This window comes from Panicum virgatum, chromosome 2K (assembly GCF_016808335.1).
Source record: "Panicum virgatum strain AP13 chromosome 2K, P.virgatum_v5, whole genome shotgun sequence".
Lineage (NCBI taxonomy): Eukaryota > Viridiplantae > Streptophyta > Magnoliopsida > Poales > Poaceae > Panicum > Panicum virgatum.
The window spans coordinates 40972604-40994532 of NC_053137.1; the positions used below are offsets into that span (position 1 = coordinate 40972604).

The 21929-nt window shown below is 41.9% G+C and overlaps 2 protein-coding genes and 1 long non-coding RNA gene across 31 annotated transcripts; all 3 read right to left on the reverse strand.

Annotated features, from left to right (window-relative positions):
* Positions 1-1224: 1224 nt before the first annotated feature.
* On the reverse strand, positions 1225-4515 carry LOC120677073. The gene is made up of 4 exons (XM_039958368.1): positions 3956-4515; positions 2474-2688; positions 2310-2337; positions 1225-1729 (listed from the first exon to the last, which is right to left on the reverse strand). The coding sequence occupies exons 2-4, from the start codon at positions 2636-2638 to the stop codon at positions 1497-1499; spliced, it is 426 nt and encodes a 141-aa protein (XP_039814302.1). The 5' UTR covers positions 2639-2688; positions 3956-4515; the 3' UTR covers positions 1225-1496.
* Positions 4516-4662: 147 nt separating this feature from the next.
* LOC120676894 (pentatricopeptide repeat-containing protein At4g16835, mitochondrial-like) lies at positions 4663-13790 on the reverse strand. Of its 29 annotated transcripts, none has more exons than XM_039958331.1 (9): positions 13366-13710; positions 10077-13129; positions 9776-9939; positions 9572-9627; positions 9018-9437; positions 8590-8933; positions 8055-8293; positions 7228-7888; positions 4663-7143 (listed from the first exon to the last, which is right to left on the reverse strand). In XM_039958331.1, the coding sequence occupies exon 2, from the start codon at positions 13098-13100 to the stop codon at positions 11268-11270; it is 1833 nt and encodes a 610-aa protein (XP_039814265.1). In that variant the 5' UTR covers positions 13101-13129; positions 13366-13710; the 3' UTR covers positions 4663-7143; positions 7228-7888; positions 8055-8293; positions 8590-8933; positions 9018-9437; positions 9572-9627; positions 9776-9939; positions 10077-11267. The 29 variants fall into 29 exon arrangements, 25 of the variants coding, with proteins under 25 accessions (XP_039814265.1, XP_039814298.1, XP_039814276.1 ...); XM_039958342.1 differs by having other exon boundaries at positions 4670-7143; positions 8557-8933; positions 9018-9329; ... (1 more) ...; positions 9801-9919; positions 13366-13790; XM_039958243.1 differs by having other exon boundaries at positions 4670-7143; positions 8590-9440; positions 9572-9705; positions 9801-9939; positions 13366-13790.
* A 5615-nt stretch (positions 13791-19405) lies between these two features.
* Positions 19406-21290, reverse strand: LOC120696035. The gene is made up of 2 exons (XR_005683995.1): positions 19817-21290; positions 19406-19719 (listed from the first exon to the last, which is right to left on the reverse strand). It is a non-coding gene; the product is annotated as an uncharacterized LOC120696035 (long non-coding RNA).
* Positions 21291-21929: the final 639 nt, after the last annotated feature.

Here is a 21929-nt window from a genome sequence, read left to right on the forward strand (position 1 = left end):
CTCCTAGGTATTTGAAACTCTCGCTAGAACCTGTACTGTATTACAACCGCATGCTAATGCGTTTCCTACAGTTTCTTCTCCGTTTGGATGATCTGGAAATGGAGCAGCAACACACGTTGCCGGTGGAGTGACAAAGAGTGGTTAGCAAGGCCATCAAGAAGCATCATTGTCGATAGGCTGATTTTATTAGAATCCTGGAGCTAAGAGCCTAAAGCTACAACCTACAATGAAGCACCATTGCCGATAGGCTGATTTTATTAGAATCCGGGAGCTAAGAGCCTAAAGCTACAACCTACAATAGGGTTATTAGCTACGACGGGCTACAACGGGATTGCTGCCACGTACCAGCCTATCAGGCAGAGACAAGCAGCTGGTTGATGAAGTCAGAATAACAAGCTTCCGGCAAGAAGTTAATAGGCGAACATACAAAATGCAGCACATTGGTAAGTTACTGATAAAAAAGGATACATAGCGATAGTTTGACATTAAAGTCTAAGCTCAGAAATGGGTAAGATCCAGCAACAACATGACAAGCATTAATTTGTCACCCGATACTCCCTCCGTTTTTTTAAATGTCGTATTTAGTTGTGGTGCACAGACTAAGGTGATGTCAAGGGCGTTGAGACCTAAGGTAGCTGGCTCTCGACCACAAAGTTCGTAGCTTCGGCTGGTATGGTCGCCCGGAGCTTGCTCCCGCCGATCTATGGTGAGGGGAGATTAGGAATAAGAGGGAGGTTTGGGAATAAGTTTGTAATTGCTTTTTTGATCCACACGATTACAGCCAAATAAATAGAGTATCTCCTCAACAAACTAGGAAGTAGATCCTAAATTGTAGGCATGCCAGCCGGCTGATCCTGTGCGGCGCCTGCAACTTACCTTCCTGCGACGTCGGCGCGGCGGTTGCGGCGGGAGTACTGCCGGCCCCACATGACAGGTGAAGATTAACTTCGTGTTGCATCCAATTTCGGCACTTCGTACGGAGCGCTATGCAGTATTCGCACCCTCCCGCATGGCTCCATGCAGTCGTGCGCGCCAATAGCAGTGCTCGCCAATGCCCTGCCTGACAATTGTGCGTGGAGTACTCTGTATGGCTGCGTGCAAATTAACTGCGCGGCTCTCTGAAAGAAGCATTTGACCCAAATACAACATCTAATTCTAACATTTTCTAACCCAAATACGACATCTAATTCCGACATTTTCTAAAAACTAAATACGACACTTAAATAAAATACGGAGGAAGTACAACATAATAACATTAACTTGTCACCCGATACAACATGACAGACATTAACTTGTCACCTTTTTTTTTTGAAAGCAAACACCATGGGGCAAAGCCCCCCGGCAACAGGAATTAATTAGAACGAACAGAACAGTTACAAGAGAACTTACAAAGCTACCCAACCAGGAATCAGGCATAGAAGCTTCACTTGATACAGGAACAACATGACATGAGAGACATACAACTTCTATGCAGCCTTCCTCTTATCTTCTTATCTCTATGCAGCCTTCCTCTTTCTCTTCTTACTCCTATTCTTCTTTTGTGGTGGGTCAACAAACCTCTTCCTCTTCTTATTCCTGTTCTCCTTTTGTGGTGGATCAAGAATTGATATCACATCTTTGAAATGATTTGCAGTGAGTGCCACTTTGAATTCAGCACCTGAACAACCTGGCTCATGATGACAATATTGTAAGATGATTCCAATTGTTCTTCTGACTGTCCCAATAGCACCTGTACAAAACACAAGAAGTTAACCTATTGACTCCAATGCAAGTCTTCTCAAAGTAGCTACAACTGACCATGAAGTAATCTACTGAATTTGGCACCATCAAATGTGGAGTATCAACTGGGTACGACTCAAGCGACTTAAAGTGGTATAAGTAAACATAAACAGAATTATAGTACGACCCATTGGAAGTTGGGTGAACATGCGCACATTGTCTAACCTAGTGTTGCCTTCCCACAAGTCTAACAGCCTCGCAACCAAGGTGTAAACTAGTAGCCAGCAAACATAATGCCCCATGTGTCCTAAGTAGGGTAGCCTTCAACTCTCTTTTGTCCCAAAAGACTACTGTTAAATCATTCTCTCAACCCTCGACAAACTTAGATGAGGTGATAACCAATGTTTTGTTTGCCGATCCTGGAACATCCTTGGACTTAACTACAACACAATCACTGTAGTACGCATCAAAGACTGTTTTAACCCCGACAACCACCACCAACTTATGAGCTCTATCACGATATTCAATTTCAACAGTAGCATGTTCGAGGGTGATTTAAGGTGGCAGGAACGAAGGTAAAGAGGCCGCACCACACCCGCTCGAGGCAACACACGAGACCTACATGAAAAGAAGGGAGGGATCACAACACAAGCATCAGAACGAGATCGAGAACGAGAAAGAGAAAGAGAAAGAGAACGATATCGAGATGTGGATCTAGGGTTAGGTTAGGCCATTAGGGTGAGACGGTTAGTACTTGCGCAACCGAAGCCCGGAACTGGAGAAGACGACTGGAGCAGCAGATCGACTCACCGGAGACGGGGGAGAAGGCGAGAGTGCGGCAGCTGGCGAAGGAGTCAAGACTCGAGAGTGCGGCGGCCAGCAACGGAGGAGCGAGGTCAAGCCATCGCCCGTCGGCCATTGAGCAGTAGAGAGTCGGCTTGAGAATCTAGCTCGAGCTTTGACTTGTTGCTACAAAAGAAGAGCATGAGAAAACGAAATAAATAAACAGAGCATTGCATATAGTAAACAGTAGAGAGGGCATGGGTACTGATGAATAAAGAAATAAAAGCTTGGCCATTTGCATATAACACAAGAAGTGCGCTACTGCTACACTAAACTGAGCCGCACTTGCTAACCAGTGTTTAAATAGCGGGCTAAGACATTTAGTGGCTAGTGTCTATAGAGGCAAAGAAAGACTATAGCGGGCTATAACCTAGCTAACAAATTTAGCGGCTCTGTAAATACCATGTGTGGAGAAATTGACGACTCTGACCAACACTATATGAAAACTCAACTCTTTATTCATCATAACTTAATAAAAACACAAGATCCTTGCACTCCTTATACAGCTACCATACCATGACACTACCACACTACATGGCAACCTTGTTATCTCATATTTAAGACCTCTTATGTCATGGTATGGCAAGAGGGGAGGGAAGCACCTCTATTTATAGGACTTCATGGCTCACATAGTTTTGTCATGTGTTCATTTTCTACACACTTCTTTACAAAATATCTAACTTTAGAATTTTCCTCATACTTATCTAACCATACAAATATCTACTTTCTAGAGTATTTCATATTTCACCATGAGGCATGGTAAACATGCTTTATATATACTCTCTACTAGAAGCTTCTCACAATTATGCATTTCTAACTCAACACCATGCATAAAGCTATGAGTAAATTTGCATATAAACATGAAATTAAGAAAATTTTATATACCGAAGTACGTCTTGGGCTTCATTCTCTTGTTACATCATTGACAAAATAATAAATTTTGTAAATGGCGAAGTTCAATACTAAACTAACAATAAATATAGATTGATTATATGGTTTAGCTAGATAGATAAACCTTAAGTTGGTGGCTATAGCAGGATATAGCTGACTATTAGCGGATTTAGCCTTTTAAAGCTAAGAGATGCATATTCTAGCTTTCTCATCTCTCAAAAGTTATAACAAACTATAGCGATGGATATAGCCGGCTATTTAGAACCTTGCATATAACACAAATTCTAATTACGTAGGTAAAAGACACAAGAGCCAACTGATTACCCAACAAGATTACACAGAGCTTACCCCTGGAGTGATAATAACAAATTTAAATGGAGGTAATTATTTTGCATTATTCTATGGGTAAAGAAATAAAAGCTCAATATTCAGCCTAGATACCACCACAAAATTTCAGAATATTCAGCACACATGCATTTTCCGTGTAGCTAAAGGCACACACCTTGAGATTCTGAAGGTTCTCAAAGGCCTCCAGCAATTCAGTTAAGAGATTTGATGAAAAATTGACCTGAATTCAAGATGTCCTCATTTGTCCTGAGTGCCTGACCCGGGACGAAAGGTTCCCCTTTTGTCCCGCCTTAGCAGTCCCAGTTGGGAAATCGGGACAAAAGGGGTTTCCCAACCGGGACAACATGTCTGTTCTGTAGTAATGTAAGTATTTCCCAAATCATAGCTCATCTCTTGAAAACTCCCAATATAGGATATTTGTTTAAGTTTACTTAGTACGTATGATATAATCACATAATTGATTTCAAAACCAATTGGAGTGGAGGGCGTCGATGCGTAATTCTTGGTAATTTTCCTCCAGGTGCTTATGTGTCCCTGTCGTTCACTTCTTTAGTTGCTATTCAATTATCTGCTGACTATTCAAGATGATTTTAACTTTTATCCTTGAAGCAACTCCATGTGTGAAATATTTAGCAGGTCGATGGGTATTTTTTGAACAATATATTTAATGACTTCTGGATATCCTTAGCCAAATGATGTTGCAAAGTTTATGTTATTTCAAAAACATTCCTGGAATAATATCTCGGCTCATAAAAACTCTTTGCAAAGTATGTTGAGTTTTGTACCCTAGATCACATAAATGATTTTGAAATCAATGTTTAACTAATGAATCAACAGAATGACACTACTGAATCAACAATCAACAGAATGACACACAAATTCCAATATAAATTTCTAGTAGCCATTGAAGTACTGATGCTTCAAATGTTTACAGCTGCTACCGAAAGAGTTAATCTATAACCCAGTTCATTAAGACAGTTTCAAAAGACAATAAAGAAGTCGAATTCTGCTAAATCATCCAAAAGACTAAAAATCTGGAATCTCGGTGCTCAAGTCCACATTCTTCTTCCTGCACGGGGCTGACCAAGGATAAAGCACTCACTGCATCGGGATTGTTTCTTCTTTTTCTTCTTTCCACACTGATCTTCATTCTCTATCATATTTCTTTTGAACAGACTTGGCTGTTTTCTCTTATTGTTTTTCGCATAGTAATCAGTGATCCCGTTGTAATGGTTTTCCTTAGGTCTACGTCTACCGGCAGGTCTGATGAACGACAGTGCCTTAATTTTCAACAATTCTGTATCAGTCATGCCGGAAGAATGGAGGAGAAGTATATTAGTACCTATCTTCAAAAACAATGGCGATGTTCAAAGTTGTACTAACTACCGTGGGATTAAACTGATGAGCCATACGATGAAGCTTTGGGAGAAGGTTATCGAGCATCGCCTAAGAAGAGTGACAAGTGTGACCCAAAATAAATTTGGGTTCATGCCTGGAAGGTCAACCATGGAGGCGATTTTCTTAATACGACAATTGATGGAGAGATATAGGGAGCAGAAGAAGAACTTGCACATGGTCTTCATTGACCTAGAGAAGGCATGTGACAAAATACCGAGAAATGTCATGTGGTGGGCTTTGGAGAAGCACAAAGTCCCAACTAAGTACATTACCCTCATTAAGGATATGTACAAGGATGCGACGATGTTTGTCCGGACATGTGATGGCAACACCACTGACTTTCCTATTAACATAGGTCTACACCAGGGGTCAGCATTGAGCCCTTATTTATTTGCTTTAGTGATGAATGAGGTAACAAGGGATATACAAGGTGAGATCCCTTGGTGTATGCTCTTTGCTGATGATGTGGTACTAGTTGACGAGAATAGGACAGGGGTTAATAGGAAGTTAGAGCTGTGGAGACGCACGTTAGAGTCGAAAGGGTTCAGACTTAGTAGGACCAAGACCGAGTACATGATGTGCGATTTCAGCGCGACTAGGCATGAGGGGGGAGACGTTAGTCTAGATGGGCAAGTGGTGGTCCAGAAAGATACTTTTCGGTATTTAGGATCGGTGCTACAAAAGGATGGCGACATTGATGAAGATGTTAGGCATAGAATTTCAGCTGGCTAGTTGAAATGGCGGCAAGCTTCTGGCATCCTTTGTGACAAGATGGTGCCACAAAAGCTAAAAGGCAAATTCTATAGGACAGCAATTCGTCCGGCGATGTTATACGGTGCTGAATGTTGGCCTACAAAAAGGCGACATGTGCAGCAACTGAGTGTAGCAGAGATGCGGATGTTGCGGTGGTTTTGCGGGCGGAACGAAGTTATTCGGGATAGGGTCGGGGTGGCACCAATTGAGGAGAAACTTACTCAGCATCGGCTGAGATGGTTTGGACATGTCCAACGAAGGCCTCCTGAGGCGGTGCGTAATGGGGTTCTTGAGCGGGTCGATAATATAAAGATGGGTAGAGGTAGACCTAAACTGATGTGGGATGAGTTGGTTAAGAGAGACCTTAAGGATTGGAATATCTCTAAAGAGATAGCTTTGGATAGGAGCGCTTGGAGACTAGCTATCAATGTGTCTGAACCTTGAACTTATTTCTTTCGGATTTCATCTCTAGCCTACCCCAACTTGCTTGGGAAAAAATGCTATGTTGTTGTTGTTGTTGTTGTTGTTGTTGTGTATCAGTCATGCCAGCACAAGACCCTGAAGCGCCATAAGAATTGCAGTTCCTGCCTCCAATTCAGAACTACTATCTACTGCTGCATCACTATCAGTAGTGCAATAGTTTGTACACCAATGGTGGTAAATTTAACCGAATCAAACTTACCCGCACAATATCATCTTGGGAAATGGCATTATTTAAGTGTTAAGGATCTTACTATAGTGGTATCGAACTCATCGCTGTCTTCAGCTTCGTTACAGTCAAAGAGAAGCTTGTTAAATTGCACAATGAATCTGTTCATCGAACAGTTCCTTGGAACAAATCTCTTTAGCATATGGTTGGTGCTCTCGCTTCTTTAAGTACTTGACATTCTTGCGCAGAAACAGTTTTTAAAAAAGGGTTTCGCCCACTTTTCCCTCTTGTAGATGTTTTCCAGGTAATCATTACCAGATAAATTGTAAAGAGTGATCATGTAATTCCATGCCCGTTCAAATTCATCAATTGTAAGCATGTCATTTATTATTTTGTGGAACAACTTACGAAAAAAGGAGAAGCTTTCCTGTAGATAGGCCCTAGGCGTGCACTAGTGTCTTTGAACATGTGCCACTTGCAAAGCAGATGAGTGACACCCTTCCAAACATTTTTCAGAGCAGCAGCCGTAGCAGCACATTGGTCTGTCAACAAAGCAAATAATCAGCCATTTGATAAAGAACATTGATATGGTAAAGTAACAAATAGAATTGCATTAGAGCGTTCACCTGTGAATACTGCTTGTGGTAACTTCCCTCCCATCAGACTCAAGAATTCAGAAAAAAAAACACTCAAAACTTCTTGTCGTTTCTTCTTTCATAAAAACCCCACCAAAAATTGTGGTTTGGAAATGATTGTTCACTCCAACGAACAAACCAAACGGCATCTTGTAGATGTTGGTGCAATAAGTTGTGTCAAAGCTTATCACATCACCAAAGTATTGAAACTGCTCCCTACTTTTTCCATTAATCCACATCAATGTTCTGATCTTCTTCTCATCATCAAGCTCAACGCTGAACTGAAAACCAGGGTCCTCCGATCTTATCTGCCTGAAAATATTGAGTCTCTTCTGGATATCATCATCCATTTGATCTTTTGCAATTTGAGCACGCATTGACCTCTTGGTGATTGGTATGTTATTCATTGAGCCAAACATACTACCCATGATACAGTGTACCTTAGAGAAATCTTGTTCTCCCTGAGTTACTTGATCATATCCTTTGCACACTAATCTAGCTTGCCCTGGGAAAGCCATTCTTGCTTTTGACAACAGGTTGTGCTCAGCTATGTGTGCGCTTATATACCAGCCATCATCGTTGGATCTCAGCAGCCTATCATAGCCTTGCAGCCCGTCTTCTTAGTTTTGTACTCAGCCCGTTCATCTGTGCCCTACATTATTTTTGTCAGACATAACACAAGTATTTCATTAAAGTAAAAGGTATTCTTATCATGTTTAGATGCTTCAAAAGTAAACACTAAGAGACTACAACAGAAATAAAATTATTTCAGGTGTTTCAAATAAAAATAGCTTTAGCATGAGCAGGGAGGAACTTACTGAACAAAGGCACCTCAAGTCACGCATCGTATGGAATCCTTTCTTGTTTGTCGCTCTTGAAGCCTTTTTAATACCAAAACCAACTTCCCAAGATTACATGTTGTAGAAATCATAACCTTCATTCTCTGAATCAAAAGTTATTAAAAAGGTATGGTGCATTCCTCAAAGCAATTTCAATTGGGCACATCCCTTTGGGCACCCTGCAGTCAGACATTGACTGCCCATTTTTGGTTGTGTTCCTGCAACATTTCAGAGAAATAAACTAAATTTAAAAAGATGAAGAATTAGTATCCTAACATTAATAGTTTATACCAATTGAACTTTTATCACATAGCTGAATACATGAACTAATCCATCTTATTTAAAGATCAGTATCCTAACATACATTAATACATCTTATTCAACTATTTCGAGAAAGTTCAGTTCAATAACTAAGGAAATGTAGCCATAATATTCAGTTGTCAGAAACATTCAAGAATAGTGCTGCATTGAGAAACTATACATTCAGGAAATATTGGGCTGTTGAATAGAAAACCTTTTCTTCCACGGGGTAGATTCAGTATCTCCTTCATTTAGTCTTGTCATAACATGAAAGAATGAATTGCCATTCATGCATTCACAATTCTCAGTTTCTCCTTCCGTTGGAACATTTCTATCAGACTCAAAGCAGCATTGATTAGCTACATCAGCTTGAGTTGTTTCAAGCTACACCAGCTCGAGTTGTTTCATTATTACTACTGTTTTGTTGATCTTTACCATCTTCTGACTCTGGCAACCACAGTGGCTGTGTCCTGAGTTGAATCGTTTCTTTCTTTATTTGGCATGCTACTTGTTGTTCCACATTCAGTGTACATAAAACGATTTGGCTGGCCACTGTTGCTAAAGTCACAATTTGGTAATTGATTACTATACAAGATAAAAGAAGTGAAGAACAAAAACAAAGCTGATGAGATGCAAACTGACCCAAACTCATTGAAGTTCTCATTGTAGTCATTGTAATTTTCATCGTCAGAAGGAACCTCATACAGAGATGAGATGGAACTAAAATATCCTGACTCGTCAATTCCTGCATAATGATGAGCTTGCTGTGCTTTCTCTTGCTCAACAGTTTCATAAGTAGGTAAAAAACCAACGGACCGTTCATCAATACCAAAACAATTGTCCAGGACCTTAGTTAACTCTTCCTGCACTAATCCCTTTCTAATAGTCCAGATTTGCCACTGTTTGTTCTTGGTGTAAATGAGTTAAGTAACTGCTGGAAAGAGCCAAAACAGCCTGCTTGGAAATTTCATTTGATTTAGGGATAAAAAGAGAAATCTTGAATAACAAAACTTGTATCGACCAAAGTCTTGAATTATAACACTCTTTAGGTTCAAACATCAACTGCTGAAAAGTTTAAGAGCAATTTAGGCCGAAGCTAGAAAAATAAACTGGGAAACAAATTATTCTATACTAGAAATTGAGTAAGCTAATGACAAACTTATTAACCTACAATCTGTAAGGGAAATTTGCCATACCTGAGACTGAATCGAAATCTGGTGGGGGGAATGCGCCATGTGCTTCAGATCCAAGACTTTTTCCCCCCAAAAAAAAAATGAGAGCCACATTACAGCTAAGGCATGATTCAGTAGAACAATAATATTTTTGCCTTCTGAAAAAACAGATAATAAAAGCTATATAAAAATCTTATTTGCGTTCAGAAATTGGTCGCAACTGCATACCGTGCCCAACATTGCAGTTCTCAACCTGGTCGGATGTTGGTTCAGGATAAGGATGCGCAGTACTACGAGCCTCCATTGGTGCAGACAGAAGGGCCAAATGCAAAAAAAAAAAAAACAAGAACGTTCGATCCGCCTTCGTCCAAACTGCAGAAGTATCAAAACATCTGCAGATATGTAAATCAATGTGATATACAGAAGTGCTGGCCAACAAAGGAGAATGGTAATGAGGGGAAAAAATTGATGTCGATGAAATTCCAAAGCAAATAGGAATCAGATCTGAAATTTGTTGACAGAGTTTTACCGCTTGAAATTGTTCTTCCTTCTCCTTAGTCGACCGCCATTATAGCAAGCATCTCCAGCTAGATTCGTGGATCTGAGGTAAGCTTCAGTCGGAGTTCAAAGAAAGCTAAGCCATGGAGTCCGGCAAGAGAGAGGAATAGAGGAAGGAGAAAGCCACGGGCGGGAGGGACGAGAGAATAGATGGGAGAAAGAAAGCGGACCCAATGTATGTATGTATGATGTATAGATACCGTATTCATTTGGCATGAGAATCGGAAAAAATAAACAATGGGAGCTGCGGGGAGCAGTGAATGAGACCACGCCCGGATGAACAGCTCGGATAGTAACCACCTAGAACATGCATTAGGAAAAATCGTATATCATCACGCTCTTGGTTTCTTGAAGCAGGACTATCGAGATGGACTCACATGTGAAGCCCCTTTCTATTCAGGGTATGAACTAGCAGCTGGGATGGACTCACATGTGAAGCCCCTTTCTGTTCAGGGTATGAACTAGCAGCTGTGTATCTGGCCAATCCCAAGTACCAGCGCTAAGATGGAGGGCCTCTGTATTACTGCAAGTTCAACTGCTGTTGCATCTGTCGGATGGTTCAGCATTGTTGCCTTTGAGCACAATAGCTCCCAATATTTCCATTGCCATTTTACACATTTCCACAGTGCGTTGCTGATGTCAACTCTTTGTTAGCATCTTTTCAGTTCATGACTGATTAATCGACCACATCTTGCAGCAACTTGTTGAAGGCAACCCGGAGAAGACAGCTCATCAAATATCTGTTCAATATCAGCAGGTGACAACACAGGCTACAAACCAAATGTGGGGATCCACAATTGCAATCCGTGGATAGTGCTGGGACTGGGCAATCCGCTGTGTAGTACCGAGATGTATATCTAATGCACTCAACCTTTCAGGCTTTCAGTATATCTTATCCCTAATCTTTCAACATGCTCCACCAGTCAGTGATAAAGATCTGATGAATCTCACGGCCTGGGCGGCACAGTTTTCCTCCCAAAGGAAAAGCACCAAGAAAAACACCAGGATGAACTGCTCATACCTCACATGCTGACCGCTGATGCTCCATATTTTTTTCTTGTTCAAAGGACCAGATATTGTCGCAAGCCCTAGGGTGACACCACACACCAGTGTATGTCTTACATTGTTATTGAAAATGGTGGCCACGATAGTTACACTTGTTTCACCAATAATCTCCACAAGAGCAGCTACCGCCTCTAAAATGATGGAAACGTGTAGTATCCCTAAGGATAATTTCTCGATCCTCGATTTTGGAGATAAACTTCGCTGCATTATGACAATCTCCACAGACCCTGAGGTTCTTGAAGATCCTCAAGCTCATCCCAGGGGGACTGCTAATCAGGCCAAAAGCAATAGCGAGCTTCTCGCTGTGCCTCATCAGCATTTGTGCCTTCAGTCTCTCCTCAACATCATGCAGTGCGAAATCAAGATCCGGAGTGTAGCCCATCGCTTTCATCAGCTCCTCTAACCGGTCCAACTTGTCATGAATCAAATCAAGCTGAGGATGCAATCTGTCATTCGATCTGAACTCATGCCTCACACCCTTTATCTCTATCCAGCTATACCCAGGTGTTTTTACAACTGCATTATCTTTCATCCATCTCCTTACTCTCGAGACATCAGCCCACCTATTTGTTATAGCATAAATATTTGCCAATTGTACATAGGCGCCTGCATTCTGCGGATCCTGTTCAATCAGCTTTCCAGCAGCAAACTCGGCAAATTCTAAATTCTTATAAATTCTACAAGCTGTCAATAGGGTGCCATAGGCAGAAAGATGTGGTTCAAAGGGCATTGAGCGGATCATGTTGACAGCTCTCTCAAGGAGACCAGCTCGGCAGAGAAGATCCACCATACAGGAGTAATGATCAACCCGGGGTTCAATTCCATATACTTTCTGCATTGTTTCAAAGCACCGCATCCCAAAATCACACAATCCGGTGTGGATACAAGCTGTCAATACAGCCACAAAAGTAATCCAGTCTGGCCGCACTCCTTCATCCTTCATTTTTCCAAACAATTTCATAGCTTTCCCTTCATGCCCATGCCGCGCATAGCCAGAAATCATGGCATTCCATGCAACTACATCCCTTCTGTGCATATCATCAAACAGCTTGCAAGCGTCGTCCAAGTTGCCACATTTGCAGTACATGCTGACAAGCGACGTGCTCACAGTTGCACTCTTACTTAGTGGCAACTTCATGCACCACTGGTGAATCTGCCTCCCAAATTCAACTGCTGACAGGTTACTACACCCAAGAAGCACACTACTTATCGTTGAAGCGTTTGGCTGCACAGTGTCATTGTCAACCATGGTCTTGAACACCCTCAAAGCATCACTGGCACGTGAATTCTTCACATATCCAGAGACTATGGCGTTCCATGAAACCAAGTTCCTCACTGGCATTGCCTCAAAGAACTCCATGGCCTTCTGCACATTGCCTTCATCCATGTACCCGGACACCATGGCGGTCCAGAGAACAGCATTCTCCTTCACCGGCGCATTCCTGAACCACTCCTCCGCCGCAGCCATGTCCCCAAAACACACAAATCCGGCAACCATTGCATTCCAGGAAACAGCATTCCTCACCGGCATGCCCTGGAACACGGCTTTGGCCTCCTCTAGGGCACCGTTCTTGGACAGCCCGGACACCATGGTGTTCCAGGACGTGACGTCCCGCATCGGCATCTCGGAGAAGAGCCTCCGCGCGCCGTCTACGTCGCCGTTGGCGAAGTGGCAGGATAGGAGCGTGTTGTAGGACACAGCGTCCGGTTGCGGTATTCGGTCGAACAGGTGGCGCGCGTCCGCGAGGCGGCCAGGGCCAGTTGCCCTAGCATACCCCGCGAGGAGGCAGTTGTAGGTGGCCGTGGTCTTGACCCGCGTCGATGCAAAGGCCACCTCGGCGCCGGCGAGGTCCCCGCTACGGATGGCCGCCACGACGGCTGCGGTGTTGAGGCGGCGGGCGACGGCCAGAATAGAAGACCGCAGGGCCATTTCACGTTGGCAAAATTAGGTCTAGGACACTGAAAAAATGTGGGCATTTGTCACAACACACTAAAAAAACATGTCAATGCCCAAACACACTAAACTTTTATGTCAATTGGGTGCTACACACTATAACACATATTATAACATATCTTCAGCAAAGAGGTACGAAAACATTTATAAAAAACAAGTATACCCCCGCCCTTTCAAATGAACATTTTAGAGATAAACAAAGGTATTTACTTTGGAAAATCAAACGTACAGTTAGCCTAACCTTAGGGAAAAATGGCAAGAATCTTATCCGTCGAGAATCCATGACAGATCGGCGTGGTTCCCTGAGAAAATATCGCTGAAGAACCGTGGAGGAGGTTCCTCCATCTCCGGCTACGAGCAGGCGCCCCGGCCCTGCCACGAGCGGGCGCCGCCGCGGTGGCAGGCCGCCGCCCAAGAGCTGGCGAAGGCGCGGCCGTGCGCCTGGACTAGGGCGGGGCAGCACCAGAGGGGGGAGCAGCAGCGAGGGGAGCAGCAGGAACGGCGCGCAGGGGGAGCAGCAGGACTAGCGCGCAGGGAGCGGCAGGCGTGGCCGGGAGGGAGCGGCAGGCGTGGCCGGGAGGGAGCGGCGCGCATGAGCAGCAAGCCAGGAGCGATCCCTTTTTTTTGGCTCCCGTTCGGCAGCAGGGGAAAGGACAGGATAGGTAGGGGCAATTTCGTCTTTTCACGTTCCTTTCTATTAACAATGATTATATTAATAATTGTAGTGTCCAGGACCTAAATAGTTTTAGTGTGTCTGAGCAGAGACAAGTTTTTTTGATGTGTCGTAGCAAATACTATGTTTTTTGAGTATCTAGGACCTAATTTTGACTTTTAATTCACACATTTATCTTTTACTTTTTCCTCCAAACCCTAACTTTTCCAATCTCATCTGCTGTTTTTCGCTCGTCTCCACGGCGTTCGATGGCGTTCTGAGTGACCTGCCGACATCAGAGCAACCCTAGATTCACGAGCTCCGACGGGGTCCCTCCCGAGCTCGAGGTTTTAGGACTTCGCCGCGTTCTCTGTAGAACCGGTCTAACCGGACGCCATAACCGGTCTGACCGGTCTGTGCGCAGGGAGCCCGTTGGTGAAGATCGTGTCGACGATCAACGCGTGTTCTAGCGCATTCGAGTGTGTTGGCGCAAATTAGTGTCAACACGTTCGCCTCAGACTCGCACGAATTCAGAATCGAATACAAACTAGAAAGACTGGCGCGGCGTTGCCGCGCCATGACCTGTAGCCTAGTGATTGGTACGAAGGTTGGGAATGTTTTTCGCAAAATTTTAAGGTATGGATTAATTTATAGAAATTTTAGTGTATTATTATTTAGTTAGAATGCAATCGTCATGAATTTGGGGGGCTTTTTCTGCAAAGTTTCGAGCTGCTGGTATATTTTTAGGAAGTTTGGGGCCTTTTTCGTAAAAGTCTGTGGAGCGTGGGTTAATTGCTGTAGAGCTTGGGTTTGTAAAAAATGCATGGATCGTGGGTTGGTGGTCATAAAAATATCTGAGAGGTGGCTGGATCGAGAGGGTTGTCGTAAAATTGTCGGAGAGGTGGCTTGAATAAATGGTATTTATGAAAAGCTCAGGGGGGTTTCAGTAAATTGTCGGAGGTGTGGTTAGACTGTAGTTTAATTTTGATAATATTTGGGGAAATTTTGTAAAATTGGCATCCCTGCTGGCATTCATTCAAAGTTAGCGGTGGTTTCCATAAAACTGCCTAAGAGTTGGTTTGATTAAAATTATATTTATACGAAGCTCGAGGGGGTTACCATAAAATTGTTTGGGAGGTCGCTTGGGCAAATACTATTTTAGCGAAGCTCAAGGGGGTTTCTTATAAAATTAACTGAGTGTGGGCTGGACTACATATTAATTTTAATAAAATTCAAGGAGTTTTTATAAAATTACCGAGCCTCATGGATAATCCGGGACATCCATGCGCGATTCGACGGGCGAGAAATTCCGGATGATGTGGCTCAAATTGTATTTCTATAAAGCTCGAGGGGTTGTTGTAAAACTATTTGCGAGGTGGCTTGAGCAAATGCTATTTCTGTAAAGTTCAAGGGGGTTTCTATAAAATTAACTTAGTGTGGGTTGGACTATATATTAATTTTGTTAAAGTTCAAGGGGTTTTTTATAAAATTGCCAAGCCTTCTACAAAATTAACTGAGTGTGAGCTGGACTATATATTAATTTTAATAAAGTTCGAGGGTTTTTTTTGTAAAATTGCCGAGGCACTATATATTAATTTTGATAAAGTTCGGTGTTTTTTTTGTAAAATTGCCGAGCCTTCTAGACAATCCGAACCATCCACGCGCGATCCGACGGCCGAGATTTTTGAGCCTACGTGGCTCAATGGGGGGGGGCAAAAATCCCCCCGTTTTAGGGTCTTTTAAAGATAGTTTTGATAGGGTTGAGTGTCTAGGACCTAATTTTGCCTTTCACGTTCGCCTTAGACTCGCACGGATTCAGATTCGAATACAAATAGTTTTGATAGGGTTCGGGGTGCTCCGTCTCGCACGGCGGGCATACCTGGTGGATGCCCGGCGCCGGCAAAGGGCTGGGGTGAAGACGTGATAAATGGCGCCGCCACTAGCCTAGCCATCGCCGCCAAGGAAGGAAGAGCAAGAGAGGGGAGGCCCTGAGCCGTGAGCCCTGAGCGGGAGAGCTGTCAATGAGTCGAGCTCGAGCGAGCCTGCCACCTCAAGCTGCAGCGTCCCGAGCCGAGGCCGATCTGAGCCTGAGATGGTCTTAATTTTTATTCACCCCATATCCATAGCACCAATAGGATAGATAAGAAGAAGTATGTATAAGCGATCAATGAATAAATGGGAAGAGAAGCTGAAAAAAAACACATACCTGAACATCTAGTCTTATTATTTTGTACTTTTTTAGCTCGTGAGACACAGCAGCTCGCTAGGTAACCGACACTTGCTAGCTAATGGAACGCTCTAGCCTAGCTATATTACTTTAACTTTGGACAGTTGAAAATTTAGTAGAGGTAATGAAGATGCATGCACATACCATGCAAATAGAAATACTCGAACTTCATCGAATAGCTCAATCTCGGATCGTTGGAGCTCATGACCTCTAGGTTAGACCATGCTCAACTTGATTCTTAGTATATGAATTGAGATTTTAGCAAGTTAAAATTTAAATAGCTTTGTGAGTCTTGAGCTTTTTCGATAGCCCTACTGAACGATAGGGGTGAACTGTGGATGCTCAGCAATTATAAATCAGCCAGTTGTGACACGTTTTATTTCTTTACCTCTCTTTCTTCATTTTTTATAATACTATCTTTTCTTTTTTAGTATAATAGATGAAATGATAAATTAGTTGATCATATTTTTAATAATACTCTATATGGCTACATAAATTAAAATATGCTATACCAATTGAATTGACTCTCCTCTAATCATTATCGTACTGGGCCAATCTTTTCAATATTAGCTATTGATCCTAATCTTAAATAGGTACACACAATATGAAACTTTAGCGAATAAATTGAGAAAATAACATTCCATATAAATATTAATCATCAAAATTTATACAAGTGAAAAGCCACATATATACAACAAGCAAGTTAGGGAACCATCTATATTCTCCAAACTCGACTTTAGACGGTGGCTTAAGAAATGCAACTAAGAAAAATAATGATATGATAGTATAGAGCAACCATTTGATTTAATATTAATACTTATAATAGATGATGTTTCAATTGACAGTATCAAAATCAAAAATATTGAAAAGATTGACGTCTAATGATCCACCATTTGAAACATCTTATTGGTATTGATCATTTTTAGCACAGTGATTTGCAATAAAATGAATGTGTTCTTAAAATAGAGTATAAAAAGTTATATTATATTAACTTTTATCATACAATTTTACGACCTCTAACATATCAAATAATATCTCTACCTATTTCTAGAAAGAACAAACTATGTCCTTAGTTTGTTATTAATTTTGGTCATTAAATTTTTCACCAGATAAAGAATTGAAAGTGGACAGAGAGTTCAGGTCTAGGTTGTAGTAACCTACAACTTAAATCGAGGTTGACTTATCTACTTTATAGACAGATAATTAGCAAGAGAAGAAGTGAAAGATCATGAGCAGGACCAAGTACACCATGCCATAAACATGGAGGCGACATTCGCAAGGTAACCATGCATAGGAAGGTAACCACACAAGAAAGTACTGGTGACAACACGGTGAGCAAACAATTGGCGAGAAAAAAAAAGGTTGGTTCATTCATCAGACCATAGTATATGGACGAGCATGCATGCTAATATGGTGGGCATTCTCCTCATTGCTGAGGTCAAAATCGTGACAGTCAGCATCATGAAAGATGGCGGGAGATATTCTGAGGGAGGAGGACGGGTAGCGTTGTATGTAAGTGTTAAAAAGTGATAGGGATCAAAATATTATTTCGAAGGATTTTGAGCAATATGTTGTCATGTAAAATTAAATTATACCGTCATAACATTTATGGAGATAATGCTATAAAATACTTATAGTATTACCTAGGAATGGCAATGAGTACCCGAAATCCGAAATCCGATAGATTTTGCTCCATTAGGTTATGGGTTTAGGTCAATTTTTAGATCTGTAGGTTTGTTAATGGATAAAAAATTCTACATGCTGGGTTTATGGCATGGATTGTTCCTATAGTACAAAAATTCATAAATCCATTACCACTTGAAGTACTAAACTTGTTTGTAATTTTATTCCCTCTAGTACTTATACAATAAATTATGAACTTGTTGCTCATTCTATAGTTATGTAAACTAAGCCTTATTGCTTAGATAAATGTATTATATATTTTAGTTGTTTAAATTGAAGCATGGTTGATAATGAGAAGAATATGTATGTATTGATCATTGACAAGCTTGCAATAGTGCAACCAATGAATAAAGGAATGTTCTCGGTCATGGATGACCCATGAGTACCCGTTAACCCGATGGGTATGGTTTGAGCAAAATTTTATACTTGTCACCGGTATGGTTTTTTTTATTAATAATGGATCTAAATAATTTTCATAGGTACGGGTTTGGGATGGCAAAATCAGCTGGGTTTCTACCCATTGCCATCCCTTATCACCCCGTGGCCACGCAAGGACATATTTGGTAGTACTATAACAAATCCTTCCTGCTAAAAAAAATCTTACTCTTCCTCAATGTTAAAAAACATACTCTACAACATTCCAGACCATATAGTTGAGCAAAAATTATAATAATAGATATTTTATGCGCTAGCTATGTAACGACTAATGTAAGTTATAAATAAAGTATTAGACGAACATAGACAAAACATGTGAAAATTTTATTGTTTGGTCTTAAGAAGTTATTGCAAGAGGGATGGAATGCAGCAAACCATACCTAAATTTTCATATAGAATGAAAACAATATAGAAAGCTCCCTAAAAGCATAAGATCGAAAAAATAGTATATGTGATATACAACATATATATTGACTTTACATTTATATCTAAGATTCCCTGTTTCTAAACTTAAATGATCATATATGGTTATAAATAATTTATAATATTGAAGTAATTATGTACAAAAGTTATAAGGAAAATAATTATTAAGTTTGTGAAATATTTATGTTTTAAACCGGTTATAAAGAATTTTATTTAGAAGATGATGATGTACAAAAATATTTTTAGAGGTCATGTACACCGGTGCCTAATTTTTGTAATCTAGGTCTGCCACTGACTCGCACCAGGTCGGGAGACTGGCATGGCAGAAGATTGGAGATGGCGGTGCCGATGCTGAACGGCCCGAAGAACGGTGAGCTCGGCCGTCATGATCTCTGTTTCGAATATGGATCAACGGCGGGCTGGCGGCCAGCGTCGTGGACGGTAGGAATCATCAGAATGACAGATCGCTATATTGATGAACCTTTCAGACTCACCTAACACAAACGTCATTTTCGTCATCTAGAATTATTTTTTCTACAAAGCAGTTTAACATCTACATATACATAAAAAAAATGCCTTGAAAGTTTAGAATAGTTTTATACATGTTTGCAACTAGGACAGAGGTCAGAGAAATGAAAATGCTGAATACACTGAATCACTAGAGACTCTGCATTGCAAGTTTGCAACTAGGTGCACAATGCTAGCCTAAGGAGGCTGGGAACATCAGACTCACACTCTTACCATACCATGTATCATTCATCACATATAGTTCATGTCACAGAAAAGCACGAAATGCTAAATGGTAACCCATTATGTCATTGAAATTTGTTGCAGGAGTGAGATGACACATTGCAAATTGGGATACATGTCCATACTCTTCCAGAAGCTTGTCACAGACAAATTAAGTGGTAGGAGCACCAGGCAAGGTTACAGTTACCGAATACTCAAAAAGAAAATGTCTACTCTAGGATATTCTCCAATCTACTTTTTTCGACAAAAAAGAACATAAATAAAGCTAGTTGAGCTTGCACCCGCCAAGCTGAACACGGCGCCAGATTGACCATCTTGAGTAGAAGTAGCGGCTGGACTGGCCGGTGATCTTTTTTTTTTTCGCGAACGTGCCTTGGCACGTAATTCACTGGCCGGTGATCTTGATTGTTAGCTACCAAAAAAACCTGCTGATACACAGATCAAGTGATCAACCACATATTACAAGCACAAGAATGGGAACACTTTCATGGAGTATTTACTGAATGCGACAAGACAACAAACCTTTGTTTTTTTTTCCAGCGAGATGTATATCTATCTTCGACCCTTCTGTGCCTCCCATTGCTTCAGGACATGCTGTATGGCAATGGCTTCGGTTATGCTTGCCTTCCGGTTCTCTTTGTTGTTCCAGACTATACCATGTAGCTGCCGCTAGCGTTGTACTCATTGATCTCCAGCAATTCTGTAGTCACAGCCTTGTATACATATACATACACATACAAGACATGGGCTCATGGGCCTTTGACATATCAGTAGTGACATATGCAGCCCAACAACCACATATTTTGGACGTTCCCTCACGTTCTGGTTCGTCGTCACGTTCAGGAGAGGGCCCGGGAACTGGTTGTTAATCGCAATCACCTGAAAAAAAAAATGAACCGAGTCTTTCATGTGCGCTCTCAGAATTTTGCATCTACGGCCTCCAAACCCATTCTCTTGTGGAAAAAAAAACATGTGAGAAAATAGGGTACAAAGATTGCATCTTGGAAATGGATCGCAAAAGATGATTTTTACGCAAGCCTCTGGGCAAGAAATATTTCGGGCATGCGCCACCAGAACCGAATAAATTAAAAATTGAGAGAGAGAGACAAAAGTTTCTTCAGATTGCAAGAACTCAAGTCTCAAGAACACATATCACGACCAAGGTTCTAAATAACGGGCTAAGGGGTTTAGCGGCTGGACTCTGAAAATAGTTAATAACAGGCTAAATGAGACTATAGTAAGTTATAGCGGCTAAATTATACATAAGTTCAAATAGCGGTACCATGCCTAAATAGCTATAGCGGGAGATTTAAACTTTAATCACGACCAATAAAACAGTTGTTGCAACATCAACTGCAGATTTTATTTTCAGAGCAGCGCGGCCTTTATGAATCCTTTGGGACAAAGAAATCATGGACGAAGCGACCACGAGTCCACGACGGGATCGTGCGATGCAAATTGCTCGCTCGGAGAAGAGAAATAAAGGGGGCACTTTAAAGACAGGAACACGCCGATCGAATCGAACGACTCAAAAGTCAAAACATATCAAAAGGACGGCACTTTTTCGGAAGATTTCATGTAACAAAAGGTGTGGCAAACGAGAGTGAAAACCACGGAAAATATCCAAAGAAATCAAAAGCTTTTTTGTCCGGTCGAAATCGAGAACATTCAGATAGCAGGAGAACGAGAACAGAGAGGTGGTGGCAACAAGTACGCGCCTTCTGCGCGTCGCCGTCGCCGAGGGGCTCCAGCTTCTTCTTGCTGGCTGTTGGCAGCCCACCAGTAGCAGCTGCAGCCAGCAAAGCTAAGTATGCAAACCATACACCATAGTGCAGATTTTGGGTAGCGAACGGCTTGCGCTCTTTTAAGTTTTGAAGCTGTGCAGCTGCAGCCCAAGCAGCTGTGTAGAGTAGCACAAGCGCCGTGAAATTGCATGTGTCATCTCAAGTGATGATGGAGCTCATTGCTTATCTGCTAGGAGTAGTACAAAATTAGAATCGACGCTTATATATCTGCAGGCACAAGAGTAAAGAGTACTAGATGCTGTTGCTTGCCCAGTTGCCCTCTTTGTTTTCAGAGAAGCGACAAGGATTAATTCCGGCTGTTTAGTTCAGGCGCTGCTGGTGCACTGACGAGTGACGAGCCTCTCTGCTCTGATTGTGCCATTGTGGACCTGACCTGCACGGGCGCTCCAGAAACGAGGGCCACCTAGCCAGGCCCACATGGGCCAGCCCATAATCTCTCCATGGTGTCACTGGGCCAGCAAGTGTTTGCGAGACCAGCAGGTCAGGTGAGCTGACCTTCGTCAGTGTCCTTGGACGCACTGTTGCCCGTCCTTGATTCTACTGGTCGGCACCGCATATATCATTGCACAACACACTTGACTATGCAGTTTCCCTGTGACAGCTCTTTTTATGTGCAGCATGTTGGAACCATTAAACAGGGCAATGTATCAGCTGCAAAACAACTTCTAAACTATGAAAACTTCAATATGAGTCATTGGATCAACATCCAAGAGGTACGGGGAATTAGATTATTTTACAATCTGGACCCGCTCTTAGATTGGGTAATCATACTTTTGCAAATCCCCTCTCCCACCTCTCTGCGCTACTCCCTTTGGATGTTGATCTGATAG